The sequence below is a fragment of the Budorcas taxicolor genome, chromosome 12, assembly GCF_023091745.1.
Source record: "Budorcas taxicolor isolate Tak-1 chromosome 12, Takin1.1, whole genome shotgun sequence".
Lineage (NCBI taxonomy): Eukaryota > Metazoa > Chordata > Mammalia > Artiodactyla > Bovidae > Budorcas > Budorcas taxicolor.
The window spans coordinates 69,414,383-69,440,896 of record NC_068921.1 but is presented as its reverse complement, the minus strand read 5'-3'; the positions used below and the strand labels follow the sequence as shown (position 1 = coordinate 69,440,896).

Sequence of the window (26,514 nt, the reverse complement as noted above, 5' to 3'; positions counted from 1 at the left end):
TGGGAGGCTGGAGGAAGACATGAGCTTTGTAACCTGCTCCCCTCCATAACCAGCCGGGCAGGTGGGGGAATATCTCAGAATCTGGGTATCATTCATGAAACCTAAGTAGGGCTCAGCGGATGATGCTTATTGAGCCAGCATTTCCTGAGCCTGGATAACCAAGAGGGGAGGGGACCCAGCAGCAGTGAGCAGTCCAGTGCTGCCGCCTTCTGGGCACAACAGAGCAGTGCCCAATCCCGAAGCCTGAACAGGGAGGGAATTCAGTGTCTGGCCCTGACAGACCGTGAGGGTTGGTGACAGGGAGCTGATGTTTGTAAGTGGTTCACTATTTTTAGTCTTAGCTGAGTGAAAAATAGTAAAATAGAAGCCCTAAATGTGAGAGAAGAATAAAGAATTGGAGGGTGCTTTAAAAATGTTTCTTATGTATTAAAATCTAGCCTCTTATTGATAGCTTTGTAATTCCTATGAAACCTGGGGCTAGTATTTTAGTAATGAAAAGCCTCAAGCCCAAACAGGAAGGGAAGTCCATGATTTTTGCCCTGACCAACTGAAGGGCTGCAACAGGAGGCTATGCTTGTGTATTTTGTCCACAGACTCATGAACCGTTGTGAGAGGAAAATAATGAAGTATTTCTTTTTTTTTTTTAATTAATTTTATTGGAGTATAGTTGTCTTACAATGCTGTGTTAGTGAAGTATTTTTGAGTGAAAAATAATTACAGAATCCAGGGGTCAATTAAAAAGAAAGGCGTGAAAACATGTCTCTTTTAAAATCTAGGACTAGTTACTTTGATGATTATAAATAATTATTTTTTTTTTTTTTAGTAAGTGAATGTGTCTATAGTTGGTTCAATTTTTTCCAGAGAAGTTTTTCATTTAGAACATTATCTTTTATTAGTCTTTTGGGTATTTTATGTAATGACATTTAACTACTTTAAAAAAAATTAGCAGTGAAGAATACAGTATATGTAATGACACACATATACACCCTTAAGTTTGTTCATGAACATGACCTGTGATTGGCATGATGAATACTTTGTTTTTCTCCTTTGTGTTGGATAGTTGACCATCACAGGTAATTCCCTGGTTTGTTTGTACTTTTACAGTAGAAGTACTTTATTCTCTCTGTTTAGCATGTAAGAGGTATACAATTGAGGCATTATCACTGACCCATGATATTATACTTAATCCCCTTTTCTTGGTTTTGTTTTGTTTTTGGTGTGAAAACTACAGCTCTGTTTAAATTGGAGCCTTGACTGCCATTTATGTGACTTTATTTACCAAGAGCAACTATATCATATAAAATGCTCTGCTGCTTGCTGAGCATTAGTAAGACTCATTCTTTACCAAGTGAAAATATAGAGGTGAGAGGAGATATCAAACTATTAGTAGAGGAGCAGGCATGATGCGTACGTATTCTGCCACCTTGTGGACAATACTGAAGTTGACATAACCAAGGGCTATAATGAAAATTCACAATTGATTTAAAAACCTCCCATACTGGATATTCAATTAAGTATATTATTGTAGTAAGTTAGTGTGCAACGTGCAGGTACATACTGAACACGTGACTTGTCATTTCAGTCCTTAAATCCTGTCGGGAACAGTGTCGTAGGGAAATCTGGTAAAAAGAGGGAGCCTTCCTAAAGGCAAACTAATGCTGTTTCAAAGATATCTGGGGATAAAAGGCCCCCAGGGCTCAGTATCTTAAAACAGGAAGGAGGAAAATATGGGTTATATTAGCATATCAATGATATATTATTTTCTCCACTTTTAAGAGTTCCTTGTGTTATTTTAATGAGATGAACAAAATTTTCTAAACTTATATTTGCAGGCATCAGACACCCCAACCCTACAAGGCCTTTCCTTTACTGTCAGACCTGGTGAGCTGTTAGCTGTGGTTGGACCTGTGGGAGCAGGAAAGGTAAGTTGTGACGCCTTTTGTCAGCCTGATGCACCTGATGTAACTGCCCCTGTTAAATTCTCAGAGTAGAGCCCAGAGCTGTGTATAATCACTTTGAATTGAGGGTGCCTAGAACAGTGTTGGCTGGATGAATCTGGATAAATACACACTGCTTTCCTTCTTGGTGCTTCACATTGCACATTTGGAAACTGCTTGTCAGGCTTTTGACTTGTCAGTGAAGGAAATTATTGTTCTGACGGCTGTTCAGGACAGAATGAGATAGAGGGGTCTTCTTTTTGTGACTGTTGTCCCTCCAGGGAGACTGAAGGTTGGAAAGGCTCTTCTGGGAATTCTGAGCATTTCCTCACATGACATGACTTGGTCCCGTCCATGCCCAGGGTAGTGAATGTATAGCCACGTGCTGGAGCTAAAGGTACAGATGAGCGCAAGACTCCAACATTTCTGCCCTGCAGAGGCAACCAAGTTCCGGGGGACACAGATTATTTCAGCCCAGTGTGGCTGGGACACACGGACACACCACTTCTGTGTGGTAGACAAGATTTGAATGATATGTGCACATGAACCGCATCTGAAAGAACAAAGCACAGAGTTCTAAATGAGGGATATGCACATGAAGGGTGATGAGTTCCTATACGATGGACTTTTTTGAAACATGACTCCAGAGGTGTTTTTTGTTTTGTTTTTTTTTAAAATAATCATCTTTGGATATGTTAGTCACAGAAAGCTTGTTAAGAACAAATATTTGATAAGTAAAGGATGCCTGGGATTCAGGGACAGCTGAATTAAACATGAGATACATGAACCATCCATCCTGCTGGGCTGTTTTGTTGGTTAAGGATGTTAAACATTCTTAATTAGTCTTTGCTGAGTTTAGCGTTTCATTTGGGAGAAACTATTGGGCAGTTTAGGTTGTTATGCTGTGCTGAGTCGCTCAGTCATGTCCGACTCTTTGCTACCCCGTGGACGGTAGCCCGCCAGGCTCCTCTGTCCATGGGGATTCTCCAGGCAAGAATACTGGAGTGGGTTGCCATGCCCTCCTCCAGGGGATCTTCCCCAACCAGGCATGGAACCCAGGTCTTCTGCATTGCAGGTGGATTCTTTACTGCCTGAGTCACCAGGGAAGCCTGTTTAGGTTGTTTTAGTATTATATTAATAATCATGTTACTTATCAACTGAATATATTCATTCATTAGTTTATATAGACCAATAGTGTCATTTCTTTTTTTTTTTCCTGCAACTGCCAGAACTGTACTTTATCCTGTTCTAAATTAAAGGGTTCTATCATTTATCAAGCACCCGGGTGGGGTCGGCTGTGCTGCGGGGCGTGTTCCGTCCTGAGTGCACCCTGTTCATGCGTGTGTGTTGCCCTCTGTTTCAGTCGTCACTGTTAAGCGCTGTGCTGGGGGAGCTGCCCCCGAGCCAGGGGCAGGTCAGCGTGCACGGGAGGATCGCGTATGTTTCTCAGCAGCCCTGGGTGTTCTCAGGAACTGTGAGGAGTAACATTTTATTTGGGAAGAAATATGAAAAGGAACGATATGAAAAAGTAATAAAGGCTTGTGCTTTGAAAAAGGTGAGTAATGACTTTTGAGTTGCATATGCTCAGATTTCAAATGACGATCCTGTTGGTTTAAGCTACAAGGTCTGTTAGAAGATCTTTTCTGTTGCTTAATACTTGAAGCTGGTTTTCTCATGAACATTCACACACATATGCTACTGTTTGAATTCTGATGTCGTAACAACACAGAATGCCTGTTTTGGGGTGGGGATTGTTTCGTCTTTTGCCGTTTTATTCACTTTTACTTCTCTTTTAGTGCACAATTACAAAACTTTGTAAAAATAGCGCTGTGTAATGAACCCTCGCGTCCCCACCCCCAAGTTCGCCCCGGATCAGATGGTGGCCAGCCTTGCTGCAGCTCCACTCCTGCCCTCTGCCTGCCCCACCCCCACCCCAGACTATTCTGGAGCAGATTCTAGACCTCAGATTAGTTCGTCAGTAAATATTTCATTAGTTTTTCTCTCAGAGACTGAAAAGAGACCACATTATTTTACCTGAAAAACAACTCAAATTCCTGACTGTCATCAGCTTTCTCATCAGCGCTTATGTGTTATTGATCAGCTCACTGGAAACCTCCTTCACCGTTGTTGGAATCCACATGAGATCTGTCTCCTGCACTTGGTTGATGCCGCCTTGGTCCCTTTCAGTCTCTAGGTTTTCCTCTCCACTTTGCTTTTCCTTAGTAATTAAAGAAAAAGGACTCCTTTACCATTTCTTCTTAATACAGCCTATTTTCACAGGAGGAGAGATTGTTTTCAGAAACGGTATTGTGTTTCACAGAAAATGGAAATCGAAACATTTTACTGTACATGGAGATTTAGTAAATAAAATTAGGGAATCAGTTATGCAAACTGGGCTTACCTAGTAGGAGAGTATATTGATAATTTAATGGAAGGAAAGGAAAAAAGGTAAATACTGACTAGGTGCTATGTTAGTTTCTTCGGTTATAAAAATCAGGGAATAATAGCATTAAAGGGCTCCCCATGGGTCAGTTCAGTGCAGTCTGGACATCCGACTGTTCTTTTATACTGGGAGGAAAAAGGCTGGACTGCCTTTCAAAGGTGTGGGAGTGAAGACCTGTGAGGAAATAGTTATTGTGGTTGAACAGTGGCTTGAACATCATAGAGTAGTATTTGATGATTTTGTGGACGTAAGAAATTGTTTGCTTTTATTTTTCTATTTCTTTCTCCTGAGTTGTTTTAAATACATTTTTCATTTGCAGAAATGATGTAGGGTTGGCAGGATTGAGGTAGCTTTTTAAAAATATATTATAAGGAAAGGGGAAATGCAAATGTAAAGTAGTAAGAACGCCTCTGTGCATGCTAAGCCTCCTCAGTCATGGCTGGCTGTGACCCAGTGAACTGGACCCACCAGGCTCCTCTGTCCATGGGGTCCTCTAGGCAAGAATACTGCAGCAGGTTTTCATTTCCTCTTCCAGGAGATCTTCCCAACCTATGGGTCAAACCTGCATATCTTGAGTCTCCTGCATTGACACGTAGATTCTTTACCACTGAGACACCTGGAAAGTCTCAGTAAGAACAATAGCTTCCATTTATTTAGAGTTGCGTCCAGATCATCTCTGTCATTCCCATGCAAGCATACATAAAAAGGCGTATGAGTTATTAATGTTTTACCAGTGTTTTCTATGTTGTTGATAAAACTGAAGCTTGGAGAGGTAAAACACCCCATCTCTACGTTTGCAGTTCAGGTTCAGATCCACGATGGTCAATGCTTTGCTGCAGCCTCTTGGGGTGATTGGACCAGTAATGTGAGGGAGTGTCCTGGGGGCTTCACACACCTTTGGGGCTGCATGTGTAACAGACTCTGGTAGGAAGGAGCCCTGCAGAACTGGGCTGCCCAGTGATGTATGTGATGTGACGTTTATAAACATCAACTGCCCTCCTGTTCTCTGCGTGGTCAGAGCATGGAGGCAGGGCCCCTCGTGCCCATTCGCTCCTTGGCAGGAAGGGAGCCGAGTCCCTCCCCCGATTTTGTCACTCGGCTGCTGTCACTTTGGACATGTCCTGTTACCTGTCTGGGCATCTCACATTTCTGCAGCAAAACGGGGACATTGGGTCAGAGTGTTTCCAAGAGGTTTTGCTGCTGCTCTGAAATGTCAATTATGACTCTGATTACCAAGGGGACAACCAGGTCGGCACAACAGCTGGGAACCACTTAATGCATTTTTGCAGCCTCTGCTTATCTCCTTTTGGAATGCGTATTTCAGTGGATGGACATAAGATAGTCATAGAGAATAGAGGTGCCCTGGGGGTGTTTTTACTTGTACAGACATACTGCATGTGTAGTAGAGGGAAAAAAAAAAAAGTGTGTCCTCCGGAGAGCGTCATCTTGGATTGTAATTTGAGGTGTCTGTTTCCTTTAAAATGAGGGAGGTACAGGTTTATTGCAGTAAGCATGGCAACTTTTGTAAAATGGAAACCTACCAGGTTTTCAGTAAATACATGCATACAAACTAAATACATACATACGAACAAAAATATTTCTAACAGGTGACCCCCTCCCCCCACCTGGAAAATAAAACAGGAAAAAGGAGCATTTCGTGTATCACATGCATTAATAACAACTAGACACATGATAACTAGATCTAATTGAAGCAAGCGTTTTAAGTTCATTGAGCTGCAAACATTTCTGTAATAAAACATGAAGTAATCACATTTGGCAACATGGAATTAAGCTGATGCAGTATTCGAAGTGACATTATAATGAGTTACACCACACAATTCAGGGAACAAGCCAATAATGTTTGGTCAACTGGAGGGGTCGAGCTTAAACGACAAGGCTTAAGAGTCATAAGGCTCGGGGATTGAGTTTGTTTCTCTGTTCAGGAGGGAAAAAAATCATGTGATTTTTGGCTTCTTTTCTGAACCTCACAAGGTCTCAGTTTCATCGTCTTTAAAATGGAAATCGTAGTGCTCTGCCATCAGCGAAATGGAGTTACAGGTGTGATGAAAGTCAGGGTCCTCCTGCTTTGACTCAGGAATCCAGCCTTCCTCTGATGGAAACTCAGCAGTCTGCTCCATGCAGTTTCTACACCAAGAAGCCAGCATCCCTGAAGGGCCCTCCATATGCTCCTGGCTGATGGCATCAAACCAACGAGCCATTTCCTAGTTTCCCTGTAGTTGGTGTGTCTGTTCTTCATGGGAAATTGGTTTTAAGAAATAAATAAATAAAAACTTCTTGTCTGTGGGAGGCATTGTATTATATGCTGAACTCAGACTTTTCCCCCTTTTACCTAATCAGAAAATGGTGGCTGGGAAATTAGGCTGACTTGGATTTTTACTTCAAATCCTGTGAAATGCTTTTCCCATTTGTGGCTGGCCCATAAATAGTTTGCAGAGTCAACAGCCTACTCAGAGTCCTGCTACCAGACTCAGAGAGAGCCTTTCTTGGGGCCCATCTGTGCTAAATGGAAGAGTGGATTTAACTGCCTTTTCCAGAGCATGGTTGAGATTGCTGTGCTACAGCGTGGTGCTGTTTTGTGAAGGAAACCAAAGCAACATAAAATCTAGGCATTAAAAACTGGAACAGTTTGCAGGGGATGTCACCAGTAAAGCAGAGACCAAGTAAACTGTGTGTGTGTGTGTTTAGGGCTGGGAATGTATCTTAAACTGGCTTATTGTATCTCCAGAAAATCAAAAGCAAGAATTAAAGTAAAACAGTGATGAATTTTCACAACAGAGCAATTGCTGCCTTTCACTGGATGCACCCCTGTTAAGCTTCCAGTGAGCAGGGAACCTGTGTGTGTGTGTGTGTGTGTGTGTGTGTGTGTGCGCGCCTGTGGCTTTCAGGGAGGGTGATGATGGAGACAGTCTCTCTCTTCTCCTTGTGGTCATGTGCCTTACATGCTGTGATCCACTCGGTGAATGGGGTCTCAGTGTTTGTTTGAAGAGAAAGTAAGCCTCATTCACCAGTAGCAAGTTATAATCAGTCCATGTCCTTTCTCCATTTATGGAGGGTGTTCATACACTTTAGGTTCTGACAGCATCCTTGAGTTTAGTGACTGTTGTTTCTGCAGCACATTTTATAGAAGAAGAAGTTGAGACTTAGAAGGTCAGAAAGCTGCTTATCCTGGCGGCTTCACTGTGCCATTTCTGTTCTTCCCAAATTTGCTAAAGTACAGAGAAGCTCCGGCTTCATTTGCAGAAAAGTCCTGCTGTGTGTTCTAGGATGATGCCTGAGGGGTTTAGTGGATAACAAACTCTATGAACTCTGCTTGCTATGGCAGCATCACTTGAGTTATAGGCAGTCTACGTAAGCCCCCCTCCCTACCTCCCACTGATCTGCTCACACCCACTCTGTGAGCCGTGCCCTCCTGACCCCAGTGTGGACTCGCTTCCCTCCTTTGCTCTCTGTTGCCCTGAGCAGGCTTTCTTTTCCTTCTCATCCTCAGTACTTACATGCAGGTTAATTTTCCATATCGTTTGTCTCATACCATGGAAAGAAACTCTAGGGACTTTGTTTCTTCATCCCTGAATTCACTGTGCAGAGAACAATGCCTGGAATAGAATCGATCCTCAATAAATACTTCTTGTTATCATGGTCAAATTCATAAATGCAGTGAAAACCTATGGAATCAGAACAAATGAGGTTTTTGTAATATTCAAGATTATCATATAGTCATTATGAAATATACTCATTGCTGTTCATACAATATTTATATGTAGAACTAAGGCTAAAAGGTTAGGATGGCAGGAGGAGAACACATTTTAAATCTTTTTCTTTTTTCCCTTTTCTGTCTCCATGTAGGATTTACAGCTTCTGGAGGATGGAGATCTAACTATGATAGGAGACCGGGGAACCACACTGAGTGGAGGGCAGAAAGCCCGGGTCAACCTTGCAAGGTGAATGGGGTTTCAGTTGCCATCCTGCCCCTCCTCCTCTGCGGCTCCTGGTGGATGTGAGCATGCAGATCCCACTCACTGGGTGGGCCTGTGTGAAGCAGGGTCCTGGTCCCTTCCCTGGGCTCCTGGAATGAACATGGAGTTGTTGGACACCACTGTGATTCAGAGACAAGACCCAGGGAGTGTGAGGTGTTTTATCCTGATGTCTCTCTATGTTCCTAGAGCCGTGTATCAGGATGCCGACATCTACCTCCTGGACGATCCGCTCAGCGCAGTGGACGCAGAAGTCAGCAGGCACTTGTTTGAACTGTGAGTTTGCTCCTGTTTCCTATTACTTCTGCTTTCCAAGAACCGATCAGGGAAAAGAGCTCAGGAAAGGCTTTGTGCTTCAAGAGACTCAGCTGGCTCTGCCCTGGTGTCCCTCTCCCCTTCATTCTGCAGAAGATCCATCGTAGAGAAATTTTGATCATGATGAGGTCAGGATAGGAAAATACAGAAGGTCCTTCCAAGGTGTGGAGGACAGTGGAGTCTGTCTTTAGGGAGTGAGGAATAGCTGGCTGATTTCCTCCTGCTACTTGCAGTAGAAAACTGGACACTGTAGATGGATTCAGACCCCTGAAATAAGGAGGAAGATTTACAGTTTTTAAATCAGAGAGTGGGACTCAGTAATCTGGTACTTGGCTGCCAATCTATTTTCTTCATCTTTTTTTTTTTAAGACACGTTAGAAGTGATGTTTTCAGTACTGACATAGGGCTTCTGTGGAAAGACCTTGTTGATGCTTATTATTCTGTAGGTTCAGAAATTCTTAATAACGTATCGAATCTGAGAATGATTTCTTGCACCTCAGAATGTCTTCAGTCATTGCACATTGCTTCATGGATACTTAAACCCACAATGTATGGGTAAGTTGATTGTGAAACTAGGTATCTAGAAGGAGAAGGCAATGGCAGCCCTCTCCTGTACTCTTGCCTAGAAAATCCTATGGACGGAGGAGCCTGGTGGGCTGCAGTCCATGGGGTCGCTAAGAGTCAGACATGACTGAGCGACTTCCCTTTCAGTTTTCACTTTCATGCATTGGAGAAGGAAATGGCAACCCACTCCAGTGCTCTTGCCTGGAGAATCCCAGGGATGGGGGAGCCTGGTGGGCTGCTGTCTATGGGGTCGCACAGAGTCGGACATGACTGAAGCGGCTTAGCAGCAGCAGGTATTTAGAATCTGGCTGAACTCCTGACTCTCATGTTGTGTTTCTGGAATTTGTTGTTCTTGTCTGTTGTTGAATTTGTTGCTCTTGTTTGGCCACTGAACCTCTGAAGTAGAACAACTCTGGTTTTCTGTGTATGTGTCCAAGTCACGCTAACCGAGGCCTCTGGTGGAGTTTAGACTGACCTCTTTGAAAGCTTCATGAACTCACTTTTTCTGAAACAGTATCTGCATCTTCCCCATGGTTAGTTAGTTCCCTTGCTGCTGTTCACCTTGTTAAAGCCAATGAGCTTTCCAGCTGCACTTATTAATGCCCTGCTGTATGCACTGAGTTTAATTCCCTTACAGATGTTACTGTACAAAACCTCTTAGTTTATAAGGAGGACAGTGCGCCAGGAGAGGGAAAGGACCCGCACTGGGCAGAAAAAGGAGAGTTGGATGCTCAGCTCTCATTCCTGCCTCTGAGGAACCTGTCTTCTTGGCCTCTGATAGCATCCACCTTCCTGTGTCCTCACGTGGGCTTTCCTCTGTTCACATGCCCTGCCCTTCTGTGTTAGGCTCCTTTTCTTCTGGAGATACAAGTCAGATTGGATTAGACCTGGTGTCGTTAGGGGTAACAATTATGTCTTTAGAGGCCTTATCACCGAATTCTCAGGTGTCCGCATTTGAATTGGCGGGGAAATGATTGATTTACAGCAGAGCCAGAACTGCAAAGTAGAGAGGCTTCGGCAGAGTCTGCAGATGTGAGAGAGAGAGATGTGTGCGGAGCGCTGAGCTCTGGATACGAGGACCTGGGATTCCACATCCACTAAGCAGGATCATGGGGCAGGTTCTACCAAAGTCTGTGTGTAGCTAGTGCTTAGTTTGGGATGATGAAAACACTCTGGAGACAGACGGTGTTGATGTTTACACAGCAGTGTGAATGGGCTTAATACCACTGAGCTGTATGCTTAAAGATAGGCAAAGTGGTAAATTTCATGTTATGTACTGATATGTTTTATTTACCACAATAAAAAGGGACTTCCCTTGTAGTCAGTAGAGAATTCACCTGCAATGCAGGAGGCCCGGGTTCGATCCCTGGCTTGGGAAGATCCCTTGGAGAAGGAAACGACACCGCACTCCAGAATTCTTGCCTGGAAAATCCCGTGGACAGAGGAGCCTGGCAGGCTACAGTCTGTGGGGTCGCAAGAGTCAGACATGACTTAGTGACTAAACCACCACCACCACCACCACGATAAAAAGTGCAAAGAAGCATTAAATTGTTCAGAACAGGAGAGCAGGGCCTGTGGCATTGCTCCCAGCTGTGTGGTCTCATCCGGCTTTCCCACCCTTTCCTGATTGTGACCTGATGGATTTTCCCATAGAGAAGTGCCTTGTCATCGGTTTGGTAACAGGGTGCAAGTGCTGTAAGCTTCATTTGCCATTCCTCACTCCTGGAATCATGGCAGTTCAGCCTGTCCGTTCCTCTTGTACTTATCACAGAAGTTCTCAAAAGTTCTCCTTCAAACAGAGCAGTTTTTTTTTTATAGCTCTTGGGTTTAATGACCTTGGATGTACACTTGATAGAAGCAAGCTTGTTTGGATTGTTGTTTGCCAATCAGAACCACATTCTCTGGGGAAACTTAGGGCAGGGAGCACGAATGCAATTTAGGAAATCACTCAGCAGCAACTGAGGATGTTCTCAACGAGTTAGAAAATTGGATGGAACAACATGCTATGAGAGATGGTGGTCGTGTCAGAGCTTAGTAATGGGGAGTGTTTTCTATTAAATGTAAGTGACTCACACTTCTTGCCATTAACAGTTTCCTCTAGTCTTGAATCTATATCCAAGGTGATTCAGGTTCATGAGTTTTACAACTTTATGCTCTGAGCATAGTGGGTTCTATCAGCTAAGGAGGAGCCTTAGATGAACTGATGCAGTCCTAGCTGTGTCCTGCTGTGGATCCTGATGTGTTTCAACCCCACGTTGCCAGACCCCTGTAACCCTAACCAGGTCTTCATGTCTGTCCTGATCGGATTCTCATGCTGCTGTCTCCGCAGCTCACCCTCCCGCTCCAGCCCTTCACAGACAACCCCACCCCCACCCCCACCCGTTCAGGAAGCAGCTCCAGGTCCTCAAACAGAGAACAGGCTTCTTTGGTGTCTGCCCGCCTCAGCCTTTCCAGCTCGTCCCCACACCCACTCGGTGTCCAGCTGTGCTGGCTCTGTGGGGGTCCTTTCTCACCCCTGTCTGTCTGTTCACACTGGTCCCTCTGTCCTAGAGCCAGGGAGCAGTGTGCCAGGACCCAGAAGGAAGGCCGAAGGCGGCCCTGCCACTCCCTCCCGCTCCTCCAGGGGGCGCCTGTGCCCTTTGTCTTCCCACAGCCCTCAGTGGGTGCACTTGACCATTTATGAGTCCCCTCACCCTCCATGCGCTGTGAATGCAGGAAGGCGCCTCAGCCCTGCGTGTTCAGTTCCAGGACCCCTGCACCTGCTGTGTCTTCTTCCAGGATGTTTCCCCAGAGAGTCTCAGGGCTCCCTTGTTTCCCTGTCTAAGACAGCAGCCCCTCTTGCTTTCCCGCAGAGCACACATCACAGCCGCATAGAGCATTTCCTATACTCATTCAGCGACCCCCCTGTATGCAGTGCTGAGAATTCTTTGCTGTCTTGACCTGTGGGTGTATCCATGGCATTCGGGACAGTTCCTGGTACCTCACCAAAGTTTGTTGATTGAATGAATGAAGATAGGGACTCTCTTTTTGTTCATATTTGATCTACTCTACTACGGGATTTGTCCGTTCTTAACACAGCTCTTGTATAGGAATAATTTTAAAGAATTTATCGCTGAGTCAATTTTTTTGATATGTCTTAGAAATCTTTGCTCTTAAAAACTTGGAAGATTATTTTTCTAGAGATTCAGAATAAAAGTCTTATTTAGGAATACATTCCTAGCCATCAAAACTGATCACTTTATTGTGCTTATTTATATTACCTCATCTGTGATGGAATGTCAGGAAGGAAACCTTTTAAAATTTGTGGTTAGCACCATCATGGACCTACCAGCCCATCTGCCTTCAATGATTAATAGCAGGTAATTTTTGAATGTAGCAGAAAATTCCATTGAAACCTGAAAAGGTATGCTTGGTCAAGAAATTTAGCACGAAAGCTGAACTAAGATTTGTCAGAAGGTAAAAATAAATCTTCTTTAACTTAATGAAGTGATGGCATATGTGTCTATATCCCCGGTCTTCTGATCACAGGTCCAGTGTCCCCTTAGGACTTTTCTGTCCTGTGTCCAAAGCACATGACAGTTCGTGGTTAGAGAGGAGTAGAGAAGGGGGCTGACATTCACTGAGCGGATTGGTGGTTTGATTTCTTAGAACATGTGAGTGGGTTGTCATTGGCGTGGTTTTGAGATGAAGAACGTGAGGTTGAGTCGCTCATCTGACATCAGGCTCATGAGAGGGACTGAGCTGCAGCCTGCTGCCTCCAGACGCTCCATCTGACTCACTCACAGGCTGAGCTCTGGCCCAGATTCCTGAGTTTTGCTCTGCAAGGGCCTCAGGCTCCCAGAGTACCTGCCTGGAGCCCTGCCCGTGGTCAGCAGGGCCCATTCGTTTTCACATTGAGGGAGTTTTCAGTGCAACTGAAGTAAGATTTACTTCCCGGACAGGACTGGGAATGTTGTAGAGACTAATAAAGGCCACACTTGTATTCATTTTCCGTCTAATGTTACTTAGGAAGAAATATCTATGGAAGGGAGTATGGCTAAGGTTATTGAGAAGATATGACTTTTAGGGTGGTTAATATGTACTTTATAAAGCAACATCTAAGAAACTAAGGAATATGTATGTATATTCCTGTGACATCAGTCACTTCTCTCATTCTCAACATAACAATAAAATAATTACTATTTTAATTTAGTCAACTTTTGAAATGTCAATATTGCTCCACTGTTTTTCATCATGAAATATGTAAATAATTGTTAAGATCAGCTTTAGGAAAAACAACTTAGCAGCTGATGCATGTTTAGCTAGACTGGTTTGATTCAGACTTGTTGCTGAATAATTTGAAGTCCTAGTTGAATTCATCACTTTGTACTTAATTTGTATTTTTATTCATATGAGTATTTGAACTACAGATCTTTGCTGTCTTGTCTTTGTCTCATTATGTTTTCAAAATGTATGCTCACAATTTGGCTGACTTCCACTAATGTGTTTTTGCATTCTGTCCCTTTTTCATTTGTAGGTGTATTTGTCAAGCCTTGCACGAGAAGATCAAAATCTTAGTGACTCATCAGTTGCAGTACCTAAAAGCTGCAAGTCAGATTCTGATATTAAAAGATGTAAGTAATTTCTAGAAGTCTCTGGAATTGCTAGCACTGCGGTGTGTTGAAGGCCAGGCTGTTCTGCAGGTCATTCTGCTTGGATTTGTGGCAAAGCCCTCTTAGCTTTCAGTTTTTTGCCTTCTTCTTACTACCCGGATCTCTTTCTGTGTCTGATACATGCGGGAGCCTATGCAGAAGGAGAATAAGGCCCTGCCTACGTGGGGCTTGTTTTGAGAAGACAACCTCAGGTTTAGTATTGAGTTGGCCAAAAAGTTTGATCAATTTTAAGCAACAGTAGAAGACTTATTTATCATTGTCACTGAGAACTTTATTGAGGAATATATTCACTTTTTGAACTTTTTGGCCAACTCAATACTGTCAGAACGACCAGTTGTCTACTGGTGAACACACCTGGATGAGTTGGGGACCGCCCTTACAGTTGATTTGATACCTCCCTCACAGCAGAGAGGGGATGGCTGCCCCCCGGAAGTGTTAATACTTGGTTGTTGAGTAAAATTGCTGTCTTTGTGCCACTAGTGTTTCTGAATGCATCTTACTAAGTAGAAAGTTGTATGCAGCTTTCCCTAAATAAGGTAGATGCAGTTTGTCTCCCAGGTGAGGACAAGATATACAGTATATCCTGAATCGTTTCCTTGTTCTGCAGTATTAAATGGTCCCCAAAGGCTTCACTGGGTTTCTCCCAGAGAGGGGGGGGTCCTACCCAGGATGCTGGGCCACCTGACTTGCCTTAACCAGAGCTGCCCTCCTTTGTTTTGTTTTGCATCCTGGGATTTTTTCCTCATATTTTGTTCACCACTGAGTGAATCAGCTGAGTTTTGTTTCACATGGTGAAAAAGAAGAAATCCTCTGCAGCTTATTTTATGTAACTTTGTAAATGAGGGACACTGCAATGGTGTGTCACACAGTGTTCCAAGAAGATGAGTAGACTGGCTGTAGCTTAAGCAGTTGCCTGATTTGGGGAAGATGGGCCGCTTGTGATGGGTTGTGCCTATGTTATCCTCGGATTTAAGTGCTTTGCTTCTGGCTTAGGTTTTTGATTGTGGCATACCAAGGAATTAGAGCATCCCGGTCTTATGACCTCCTTGTTTAGGTAGATTTTCTGGGGGAATACTGAATTTTCATTCGAGAACTTCCTGAGTTTGTGGGGAGGTGTTAAAGACTATGAAGACATAACTCTTGGATTCTTGTGCAGGATCATTTTCTTCAGGCCCTGTCCTAGTCAGACACGTGGTACTGTGGCAGTGGGCAGCAGAGACTTGTCTAGTGACCCTTACCTACACAGGCGTGCCAGTGCCCACCTCTGTGCCAACAAATTTCTTTCCCCAAATATCCTCCCCATGGACTTTAAAAAATTTTCTTTTTGTCTCATGAGGCTTCTCTAACTTTCCATGTTGTCTTAAGAGATTGTGCTGATCCTCCCACCAAATTCTGTATTTCGTGCTTTCCTAAGTGCCCAGCGGACTCCATCTTTAACACATGAGCACACATTTCTTTCATGTTCCCAAACCTTACACAGGGTTTGGCAGAGAGCACAGTGCTCACTTCTGTTCTAGTTGAACTGAACTTGATTTGTCCACCAGAAATTCAGACCTCAGGATCATTTTCTTACAAACATCATAATTTAATATCGGTTTACTTCTCTTGATTAGTGCTTAACCATTAGCTTCTTAGGTGGCACTAGTCGTAAAGAACCTGCCTGCCAATGCAGGAGACATAAGAGACACAGGTTTGATTCCTGGGTGGGAAAGATCCCCTGGAGGAGGAAAAAGCAACCCACTCCAGTATTCTTGCCTGGAGAATCCCATGGACAGAGGAGCCTGGCGGGCTATACAGTTCATAGGGTAGCATAGTGTTGGACACGGTTAAAGTGCTTTAGCATGCATAACACGCATGTATGCACGATAGGTTAGTATTATCAAATGAAAATCCATTCCTCTCAAATTTTTAAAAAATCATTTGTTTGAAATAAAACAAAGATGAATATTTTTAATTATAGATGGTACAATTCACAAAGAAGATAGATATCATAAATGATTAGACACCTTAACCACAAACTCTCAAATTCTTTATTGCTGTTTTAGGGCAAAATGGTGCAAAAGGGGACTTACACTGAGTTCCTGAAATCCGGGATAGATTTTGGTTCCCTTTTAAAGAAGGAGAATGAGGAGGCTGAATCATCTCCGGTTCCAGGAACTCCCACCCTGAGGAATCGTACCTTTTCCGAGTCTTCGGTTTGGTCTCAACAGTCTTCCAGACCCTCCTTGAAAGAGGCCACTCCAGAGGGCCCAGACGTGAGTTTCTCATCCTGCAGCACGCCCGGGTCTGTCGCTCTTGGTGGCCTCATGGACCTTCAGTCTGCTCTGTTAATGACATCTCTTTGTTCCAAAGAAGACACCAAATTTCCACGGCCTTGTTCCATGAAATTGGTAGAATTAGAACAGCATGCAGGGAGCCAGCCTGATTCGGCTTCTCCTTTTTGGTGTAGGATGGAGACAAGTCCTGTTTGCACTGCTATGGCTTGCATGATGTATGTGGTATTGACAGGGGAACTCTTGATGTTACCATAGTTAATTGTATGTGCTCTGGTGGACCCCGGCTTCCCTTATTCATCCAGATGGTTAATTTCCAGAATCCCTCATTCCTAGCCTGCTATGACTTCATTAAATCAGCTGCTTTTGCTTTATGTTGGAATATTCTGACATTGCAGGTGACTGATGGCATTGTTTTGCTTCATCATCAGATGGTCTGTGACAGGACACCTCTGTCACAAAGGAGCAAAGCACTGGACACACAGCAGACACTTTGGAATTTGTTCCTATTTTCCTTTCTTATTTTTCAAGATGTAGAACAAATTAGTGGGTGGGGCTTCAGGGGGCGGGGTTAGGGTTATGGTACCCCCTTTATGTTGTTATCTCGCATATACAGTAGGCAGCAAACCTTTGGCCCATGTGACTGTGTAATATATTCTAAATCCTACAGACAGATACAGACAACTGCACTAGGTCTCCTTTAAAATCACCTAGCAGTTTTCTCAGTATCCAGACTCTCATTGTCCATACCCGGGATTCTGGCTGATTCACAAGAGTCTTGTATTCACAAGAGTCTGTCAAGTTCCACACTCAGGAACCACTCTGTTGTCATTGAGAGGCACACATAAATTACATGGATACTTATATATCATTTCACGTATTATTTTGGAGAAAACATTGGCATTTATGCTTTAATCAGGTATTTTGTACATGTGCGGTTAATCATGCTGTTTATTTAAGCAAAGCCACCTGAAAATGAGTAGCATTTTGCAGATGACATTTCCTTTTTTCTGATAGATTTCTAGAGTTGGCATGGCTGGGTAAATGCACGCATGGTTTGTCTCAGTGTTTCCACACTCTTCTCTCTCTGTAGGATCTTGCCCTCCTACCAGCATATGAGTTGTGTCTATTTCACCGCAGCTTTGCAGTGGAGGTTATTGTTGATTTAGGGTTCATTATTTAAATATTTATCTCTCTCTGCCTTTCCTTCCAAGACCGAGAATATACAGGTCACCCTAACTGAGGAGACCCGTTCGGAAGGAAAAGTTGGTTTTAAGGCTTATAAGAATTACTTCACAGCTGGTGCTCACTGGTTTATCATCATTTTCCTCATTCTAGTAAACCTTGCAGCTCAGGTAAGGAAGGATTTTTATTTTTATTTTTTTCCATGGAAAAACACCGTCTTGTTTATTTGATTAAACAAAAATAAAATAAGGTACAAAGGAATAATTTTTACTTTGATTTGTGCCCTAAGGCTGATATTTTTAATACTATTTATACTGTGTTTACCTTACTGTAATATTATTATTTTTTAATATGTGAATTAAGAGATTTATTTCAAATAACTGGCTCATGAGATTGTGGGATCTGTCTGAGTAAATCTGAAATGAGAAAGGCAGGCCTGCAGGCTGGAACCTCAGGCAGGAGCTGAACCTGCTGTCTTGAGGCAGAATTTCTTCCTCCTCCAAGAAGCCTCAGGTTTTGCTCTTAAGATCTTCGACCGAGTGGACGAGGCCACCGCAGTGTTGAGGGTGACCTCCTGTAAGTTCTGATGATGGATGTGACCCTCACCCACAAAATACCTTTACAGGAACATCTGAACTAGTGTTTTGTTGAATCACTGGAGACTGGTATGGCCAAACTGACACAGAAAACTGGCCGCCACAGTACCTATTAAGCTTTTATCCTTTGAAAAATCCTGACATGTAAATAAATACTGTGTTTTGCAGTCCACTGGGATTTGCATTGAAGAGTGTTATATGTGCAAAGCAAAATAAGTGAAGCTTGGTGGTGGCGTGTGTACATGACAGATTCTAGAAATAAACAATGTCTTTTAGAGATATTAAAATGTAGCATGCCGTCCCCTGACCTGTGGTCATCTGGGGTGTGGGGCTTGGCACAGACCTGAACCCAAAGGACCATCTCCATTTTCTGGAGCCTTTCTATCCCCCATCCTTGTGAGCGAGGTGTGAGGCTCAGTGATGTCAGTGTGTGAATGACTGTTGTTTCCTGCTCCAGGTTGCCTACGTCCTGCAGGATTGGTGGCTTTCATACTGGTGAGTGATTCCTGGTCTGACCCAAAGTGTTGTGAAATCTACACGAACCTCGCTTTTCCACAGAGTCGGTGGGGAAGGAGGGGGCTTGTACAGCCTCTTATTCTGACTCTCACGTAGTTTCCCTGAAGAAAAAGTAAAGATCCTGCTGGTGGCGTGTGACCCTCCCGTGATCCTTAGCAGCTTCCTCACAGACAGTTCACAGAGCTGAAAGTCATGATTCAAATTGAAATTTTTTTACGGTAGAGAAACACAGGGCCCTGTGAGCTGGGAAACACTTTGCAGCATAAATCCTGTCTCCTACATCAAGGATAATTTTTTTTTTGTATTTACCTAATTGTATCTATCGTGTAATCTTTTTTCTTCCCTGTTCCCTAGGGCCAATCAACAGAGTGCCCTGAATGTCACTGTCAATGGACAAGGAAATGTAACTGAGAAGCTCGATCTGAACTGGTACTTAGGAATTTACTCAGGTAAAGTTGAGTCATCTGGTCTATTATCCGAGAGTCTGAGTCGCTTACAATGAGCCCATGTGAGCAACTAGAGCTTCCAGGAGTAATTCAGTAATGTCTTAACAGATTAAGTTTCTGAGCCAGCCGCATTTATTCTGTGAATTAATTAGAATAATTATTTTAAAAATCTGCTAGAAGAAAAGAGGTTGAATGAAGACTTTTAATTTGCTCTGTACTGGATTTTGGAAGTTAAACCAGCATTGCATATTGAGAAAATCAGCCACTGGAAATATGTGGCCATTGTCTATTCTAATAGGTTGCTTTAGCTAAATCTTATATCATTTTATGGATGTGTGAGGGGATTAGAAACAGATCCCCACCTTATGGTTCAGATTGTTGCAGTTCTTTCTGAATGAAACTTGGCTTTTATTGACCTTGGTTGAAATCCTCTGGCAGCCAGGGTCCCAAATAAAAGCATTACTGCCTCGCAGGTGTGCAAACTCTCCTTCGCCACAGTGCTCATCTCTTGGGCTTTACTAATTACTTAAGGCAGAAGCTAAACAGGGAGAAATCCAGTGTGTGGGCATTAGGGTGCCTTCTTCTTTCCTGAGATCACAGTGTTATTATGTCCATAACTGTGTGATTAATTTAACATCTGGCTTGCCTACTAATATCAACACAGCTCTTTGTTTTCACACCAGTGCCTAGAATATACGTGGCATTGCATACTTTTAAAAGGAAATCCTCATCTAAAATTTTGAATATTCACACAGGAAATATACAAGCTTTCTGCAAAGATAGAGTGAGTTATCCTTGTAAGAACCCACTCATTGAAATTTTCTATGTATTTTGTTGATCTTTTGCTAAGAACTCTAAATCCATTAGCTATTTACCTTCTGAATTGGTGGACTATGGGGGCTTGAAGGAGGAAGGTGGGGGGTTTATATTATATACTCATATAGGATGGTGGGCTAAGGCAATTGCCTGTTGATGGAGCCGAGGAATTTGAATAGCTTTCAGAATTTAAATACTGAAATTTAAATTTCAGAATTTAAGTGTCTCATCAGAAGGGAATAAAGTACTTAATGGAATATTTATTACAGAAGTTATCCCCCCTCTGTTTAGCATTGTGAGTTCAAAAGATGTTGGGAGGGTATTCTAATTTTTATATGCATAGTGGTACTCATTTCTATCATTAACAAAATGTAATTTAAATGCTGATGTTCATTTATATTTATAATTTGTATTTTCCTACACTTCAGTTAGATTTTTTGCTTGCAAGTTTATGTGGTATTTTTATACTCTTTAAAGCTACTTGGGTTTGTCTATAAGGACATGATAGTATTTCTTCTGTTTCCTATTCATTAACATGCCGATACCAAAGCTTTTCACCATTTTAGATTATGAGACGTTGTAATTATTAAGAATTGAAATGTGAAGAAGACTAACAACTTTTAAAAATTCTTCTGAGTTTTATTGAAACTTATAATTGGATTAGGAAATACTGGAATGAAATTTTATTTTACACTTCATTTCTTTCCCCCTCATGAAGTTTATATTTAATGAGAGGAAAATAGTGTTTTTTGTTTTCTTCTTTTTAAAATGTATGTCATGAATGAGTTAAACTCTTCTAGAATCCAGATACTTGATGGGGTAAGGATATAATATCTTTATAAGCTGCTTGGCATGGCTTAGCCTTCTTGAATCAAAGGCAGAGATCTTGGGAATAATGATGTTTCTTTATTTCAGGGTTAACTGCATCCACTGTCCTGTTTGGCATCGCCAGATCTCTGTTGGTATTCTTTGTCCTTGTTAGTTCTTCACAAACTTTGCACAACCAAATGTTCGAGTCCATTTTGAGAGCTCCAGTACTGTTCTTCGACAGAAATCCAATAGGTAAGTCAGACACCAGATTTTAACAGTAAGTGTGTCTTGTTATCGTACTTAATTAACACCTGATTCCTTTTTTTTAAATTTAATTCTTTTTAGCACCAAAAACATTTTGTATTGGGATATAGCCAGTTAACAACGTTGTGATGATTTCAGGTGAATAGTGAAGGAACTTGTAAATATGTCTTGTTATCATACTTAATGCCTGATTACTTTTTTTAATGTTATTTTTTCTAACATCAAAAACATTTTGTATTGGGGTATAGCCAATTAACGGAGAAGGCAATGGCACCCCACTCCAGTACTCTTGCCTGGAAAATCCCATGGATGGAGGAGCCTGGTAGGCTGCACTCCATGGGGTCGCTAAGTTGGACATGACTGAGCAGCTTCACTTTCACCTTTCGCTTTCACGCATTGGAGAAGGAAATGGAACCCACTCCAGTGTTCTTGCCTGGAGAATCCCAGGGACGGGGGAGCTTGGTGGGCTGCCATCTATGGGGTTGCACAGAGTCGGACACGACTGAAGTGACTTAGCAATAGCCAATTAACAGTGTTGTGATAATTTCAGGTGAACAGTGAAGGAATTCAGCCACACATATACATGTATCCATTCCCTGCCAGTGCCTGATTACTTTTGACATTTGAATTGCTTGGAAGAAAATCTCTGTGCATATCGATCCATTTTGTACAAAAAAACTTTGCTGATATTTTTGTTCCACCATGGTATATCTGAATATAAGGGCATATAAACTTTTATTCCACTTTTGTATGAGTGCGAAAATATAGATGTGTGCTCACTTTGCAGAATGCTTTAAGAGCTGATTCGTGTGGCAAATGAACCTCTCTACATTCAATGCAAACATATTTACATAGTTTGTGCTTGTTGCTAAAACACAAGCGGTGTTACATATTTTAGCTTGGTCTCTACTCAAACCTTGTTACACTGAATCTCTACTCAAGACAGGCTATGGGGCTTTTTCTTTCATTACCCATGCATATCTAGGATCATAGCACTTTGGCTTGTGCCCAGAGTATGAGATTTACCTAAAATGGTAATGAATAATTAATGAACATCCAAGATTAATTTAATGTAGATATCCTCTTCAATTAAAATAACTGTATAGCTTATAGTGGAGTTTTGGTAACATGTAAGAGGCTTTGTGGTATATACGTAGTAGGTGGATGCTCAGTAGTAAGTTTCTCAGTATGCGTGTCCTGGGAGGTTTCCCAGTGTTTGGTTACTCCACCTTGAGGCCTTCAACCTGTCTTACTTCAGAATGTAGCCTCCTGAGCTATGTTTCCATGAAGAGGTGGTTCATCAGTGGATGGGTTCACTCTGTCTAGTTGACTAGACTTGTGCTGAGGCCTGGGGTGACTTTGTTTTTGCAGGTGATGATTGACAGGACTTGTTGAGGCAGGGAGGTGGGCTACAGAAAGGACAGAAGTAGCCTTGGCCTGGCCATCAGCTAGCCATGTGACCAAGGCCAAAGGAAGGTAGATCTATTGGGCAGGCAGATCTCAAGGGAGGATGTTGTCGGTCTTGGTTTTGAAGTGTGGTTTGTGGAGCCAACTGCCTGGGTTCAATCCTGGTGCTAGTTACTAATGGTCAAATTTTAATTAATACTTATATGTTGGTTACTCTGTGTCTCAGTTTTATCTGGAAAATGAGATGCTATTCCCATACTTGCCGGAATGTCGATACTGTTAGAATTATGCAGGTGAGTACATTCACAGCGTTTAGATCGAAGTCAGGGCCTTATGATTCTTCGAGTCAATGATCACATGCTATGTGGGCACTTCGTCTCCTGTGAAATGGGAATAACTGCTGCCCTTCCTGTATCACTGTGTGAGGATTAAATGAGGCTGTTGGTACAGCGTCTTGTGTAGATTTATCCAGCACATGTTTCATCCAAGCACTGGGTGGAGCACAGGATGGTATGCTGCAGAGGCCTGTACAGATCTCATCTTACTATAAAGCTGTGGAGACAAAGTAATTGGAGGAGTCCGTGCTGTTATGGTTGTGGTGTTGCTCCACTTTTCAGTTAATGTGAAAATTACAGTCATAACGTTGGAAGCATGAACAACCCCTGTAGGCTTCTCCAGATGCTGGTTAATTAATTATTTAGGGATTTGGGCCCAAGCATAAATCTTCAAATCACTCATCTTACTGCAGCTGGCACACTAGGTTGTATCTTGTCTCCCTGTCCTGTGACTATTAACAGGACCTGATTCCTTCAAGAAAATAGAAGCCCAAATAGTTCTCCAAAGACAGGCCTGCCTTGCCCCAAAGGTTTAGGAGCTACGATGTATTTATTTACTCTGTTAGTAGAGTAAAACTTTTTTTTAATGAAAAATTTTAAGTGATGAATTTTAAATAATTGTTTGAATAAAAATTTTTTATACTTTTTATACTTGTTTTATCTTGCTCTTCTTTGGAAAAACAAGTAATGTGTAAGAATTATGCCTCATAGTTGAGATTATTGATTATGTGGACCCTAATAGTTATAATATTTTTTTTAAAAATCCCCTTCTACAGCAGACAGACTGACTTGCTCAACTTTTTGCTTCTGTTTTGATTTTTTATTTCTTGGCATGTGGGGTCTTGCTTGGCTCCCTGATCAAGGATCAAACCCACAACCCTTGTATTGGAAGATGAAGTTTCAACCCCTGGACTGCCAGGCAGTCCCTCAACTTCTAAGTTACCTTAAATATCTGGGTTTAATTCAACAATGTTCCCAGCATAAAATTGTGGGTGATTTGATTTCTTTCTGTTTCCCCTGTAGCATGTAGTGATCACGAAGTGTGTATCTTTCCAGGATATCCTAGGGGGTCAGTACATTTCCTATGATTTCAGGATCCTGACAGCCACCCAGAGTTAGAAAAGTGATGAAAGGAAGGGCTTTGGGCTTGGGATGGTGAAGTTGGAAACTCAGAGAGAGGCCCATCGGGTCTGCGCCTTCCCCAGTCTGCCTGGATTTGTACTCACCTCACCAGAGTTCCCTTGTTTCTACTTGTCTCCAAGCCCACTTGTGCCAGTGGGTTCTCAATGACCCTGAACTGGATGGTCACAAGGCCTTGTACATTCATTCATTGGTGGGCCCACTCTAAATGTTCTGTTTCCATTCTGATGCTTCATCCCAGATCTTCATGAGTTTTGCTAGACACTAGAGAAGTAACTGGTTGTAACTGCACTGGGTGTGCTAAGAACCAGGGTTCCATGGGAAGTTGCTGAAAACACCAGTTGCTCAACCAAATTCGCAAGTTCCCTTACTTTCATTGTATTTATCGTATTCTATGAAGGAAGGACGCGTCAGCCTAGAAAGTGCGTGGTTTCTCTGCCTACAGTTTAACATTCCAGCAGTGCTCCTGTGGCTACTTTTTATTTTGAACGTATGTTTAGATGCACAAGCTTTACTTTGTTCATATAATGTGATCCTTCATTGCCTACTGGAGTTTTATTATCTGTGTGTGGCCTTAGAATGGCAAAACCAGGTTTCATTTTTTCCTTTTCTCTTCCTTTTCCCTCCCGTCATCTCACCCATCTCTCTGTTTCACTTTCTTCCTTTGACGTATTTTGGTAATGGTGTGTGAGTGCTAAGTCGCTTCAGTCCTGGCCGACTCTTTGCAACCCTATTAACTGTAACCCGCCAGGCTCCCATGTCCATGGGATTCTCCAGGCAGGAATACTGGAGTTGGTTGTCATGCTCTTCTCCAGGGGATTCCCCTGACCCAGGGATCGAACCTACTTCTTCTAAGTCTTCTGGTACCACCTGGGACACCCCTCGGTAATGGTATTATATGTTGACTTATTTAGTTCTTAAGTTTTTTAAAAAACTAATTTTATTTATTTAGTTATTTTTGGCTGTGCTGAGTCTTTGTTACTGCTTGTGGGCTTTCTCTAGTTACAGCTTGTGGGAGCTCCTCTTCCTTGTGTTGCACAGGCTGCTTTTTGCAGTGGCTTCTGTTGTTATGGAGCACAGACTATTAAGCCTGGGCTCAGGAGTCGCAGCCAACGGCTTGGTTGCTCCGAGGCATGTGGGATCTTCCTGGACCAGGGATCAAACCAGTGTCCCCTGAATTGCAAGGTGGACTCTTAACCTCTAGACCACCAAGGAAGCCTCATTAAGTGTTTTTTGAGGTCATATTTTTAATGAATGGACTATATTTATATATTTTTAATGTGTGCTTATTTATGAATATTTTTTTTGCTGCACCACGTGGCATGTGGGATGTTAGTTCCCTGATCAGGCATCGAAGCCACGCCCCCCTGCATTGGAAGGTGGATTCTTAACCACTTGACCACCAGGGAAGTCCCACTTGCTGTGTGTGCTTATTAAAGAGCTACAAGTTTTCAGGAGCCAGAGCAGACATTTCTTGCATGTTTTGATTACAGCTGGGTTTGAATAGTACCTTTTGGGCATGAGGGCCGCGTTCCTGTGCTTTTTGTCATGTCCACATCTTCCTAGCCAACCTTTGTTTTCTGTCTCTGAAGTCAACGTTGACTTGCATCAGATCTTCATACTCGGGTAACACAAATCGCAAGTCAACAGTAAGTCATTTTGAAATTCAGAGACGATTTCTGTTAAAAACCCAGATTTTGTTTCCCTTGTGAGGACAAAATTTGTTTTATTTTCTAGATCTGGCACAAGAGGGCAGCATGATCTACATTATTTCAGGGATATACTATAAAGGGCACCTTAAACTGCAAAATCTGGTTGTTTTTATCCTAAAGCTTTCTTGGAAATTCTATTTTTATGGCCTGAGGCTCTGTATTCTGTAGTGTTACAGTTTTTAAAAGCATTGTTGAGGTTCATTAAGTCTGAAACATTAAACTCTTTTGCTGTCCTGAAATAACTAGCAATTCAAAGATGGTATTTGGATTTCTTAATTTATATGGTTTACCCTAGTAACTGAAATAGGCCGCTGCTGACAAGTTTACTGGATTTTATTTTCATTCCTAAAGAGTAGAATATGATCAGTTGTGTGGAGGATATTATGATCAAGCACTTTTAATCCACGCAGTCAGAGTTCACAGAAACATTTTATCTTTATCAAGTGTCTAAAGTTTCACCCTTTTATTTGGAGACAAGATGAGAAGATAGTTGTCCTGTTTGTTCCTGCCTAATTATTATGGCAAAACACTTGGCTTAGAGCTTTGCGTGTAATGGATTCCAGATAGATATTTGTTGATTTCCTTTCTATTGGCTAATTTGGCTTTAAGACACTGAGCCACAGTGTCGGTAGATGTGTATCTTCTCTGAGGAAAATGCAGTCAGTTGGGTTGTGGCTAGTATGTTTGTTTCACACGACTGACTTTTGTGCTCTGTGTGTGTGTGTGTGTGTGTTAGTTATTCAGTGTTTAAAAAGTACAAATTTATATATATATATTTTTTAGTAGATGAAGTTAAGTTAGAGCTAATGCACTGTAAAAAAATTCACTAATTTCTTTTGTTATTTTTATTCTTCTGGTAGTACTACAGTTTTGGAGTACTTGTAACTTAGAACAGAGAAGGCAATGGCAACCCACTCCAGTACTCTTGCCTGGAAAATCCCATGGATGGAGGAGCCTGTTAGGCAGCAGTCCATGGGGTTGCTAAGAGTCGGGCAAGACTGAGCAACTTCACTTTCACTTTTCACTTTCATGCATTGGAGAAGGAAATGGCAACCCACTCCAGTATTCTTGCCTGGAGAATCCCAGGGACAGAAGAGCCTAGTGGGCTGCC

The 26,514-nt window shown here is 42.4% G+C and overlaps 1 protein-coding gene across 2 annotated transcripts in view; it reads left to right on the top strand.

Moving 5' to 3' along the window:
• Positions 1-26,514, top strand: part of ABCC4 (ATP binding cassette subfamily C member 4) — a 186,706-nt gene that overhangs the window by 73,938 nt on the left and 86,254 nt on the right. For both annotated transcript variants that reach the window (XM_052650310.1, XM_052650309.1), the window contains 10 exons: positions 1,833-1,922; positions 3,301-3,492; positions 8,245-8,339; positions 8,562-8,648; positions 13,768-13,864; positions 15,949-16,158; positions 17,391-17,531; positions 18,415-18,452; positions 18,828-18,922; positions 20,651-20,797. In XM_052650310.1, the coding sequence (XP_052506270.1) occupies positions 1,833-1,922; positions 3,301-3,492; positions 8,245-8,339; positions 8,562-8,648; positions 13,768-13,864; positions 15,949-16,158; positions 17,391-17,531; positions 18,415-18,452; positions 18,828-18,922; positions 20,651-20,797 (1,192 nt within the window). The remainder of the gene's footprint in view (positions 1-1,832; positions 1,923-3,300; positions 3,493-8,244; positions 8,340-8,561; positions 8,649-13,767; positions 13,865-15,948; positions 16,159-17,390; positions 17,532-18,414; positions 18,453-18,827; positions 18,923-20,650; positions 20,798-26,514) is intronic.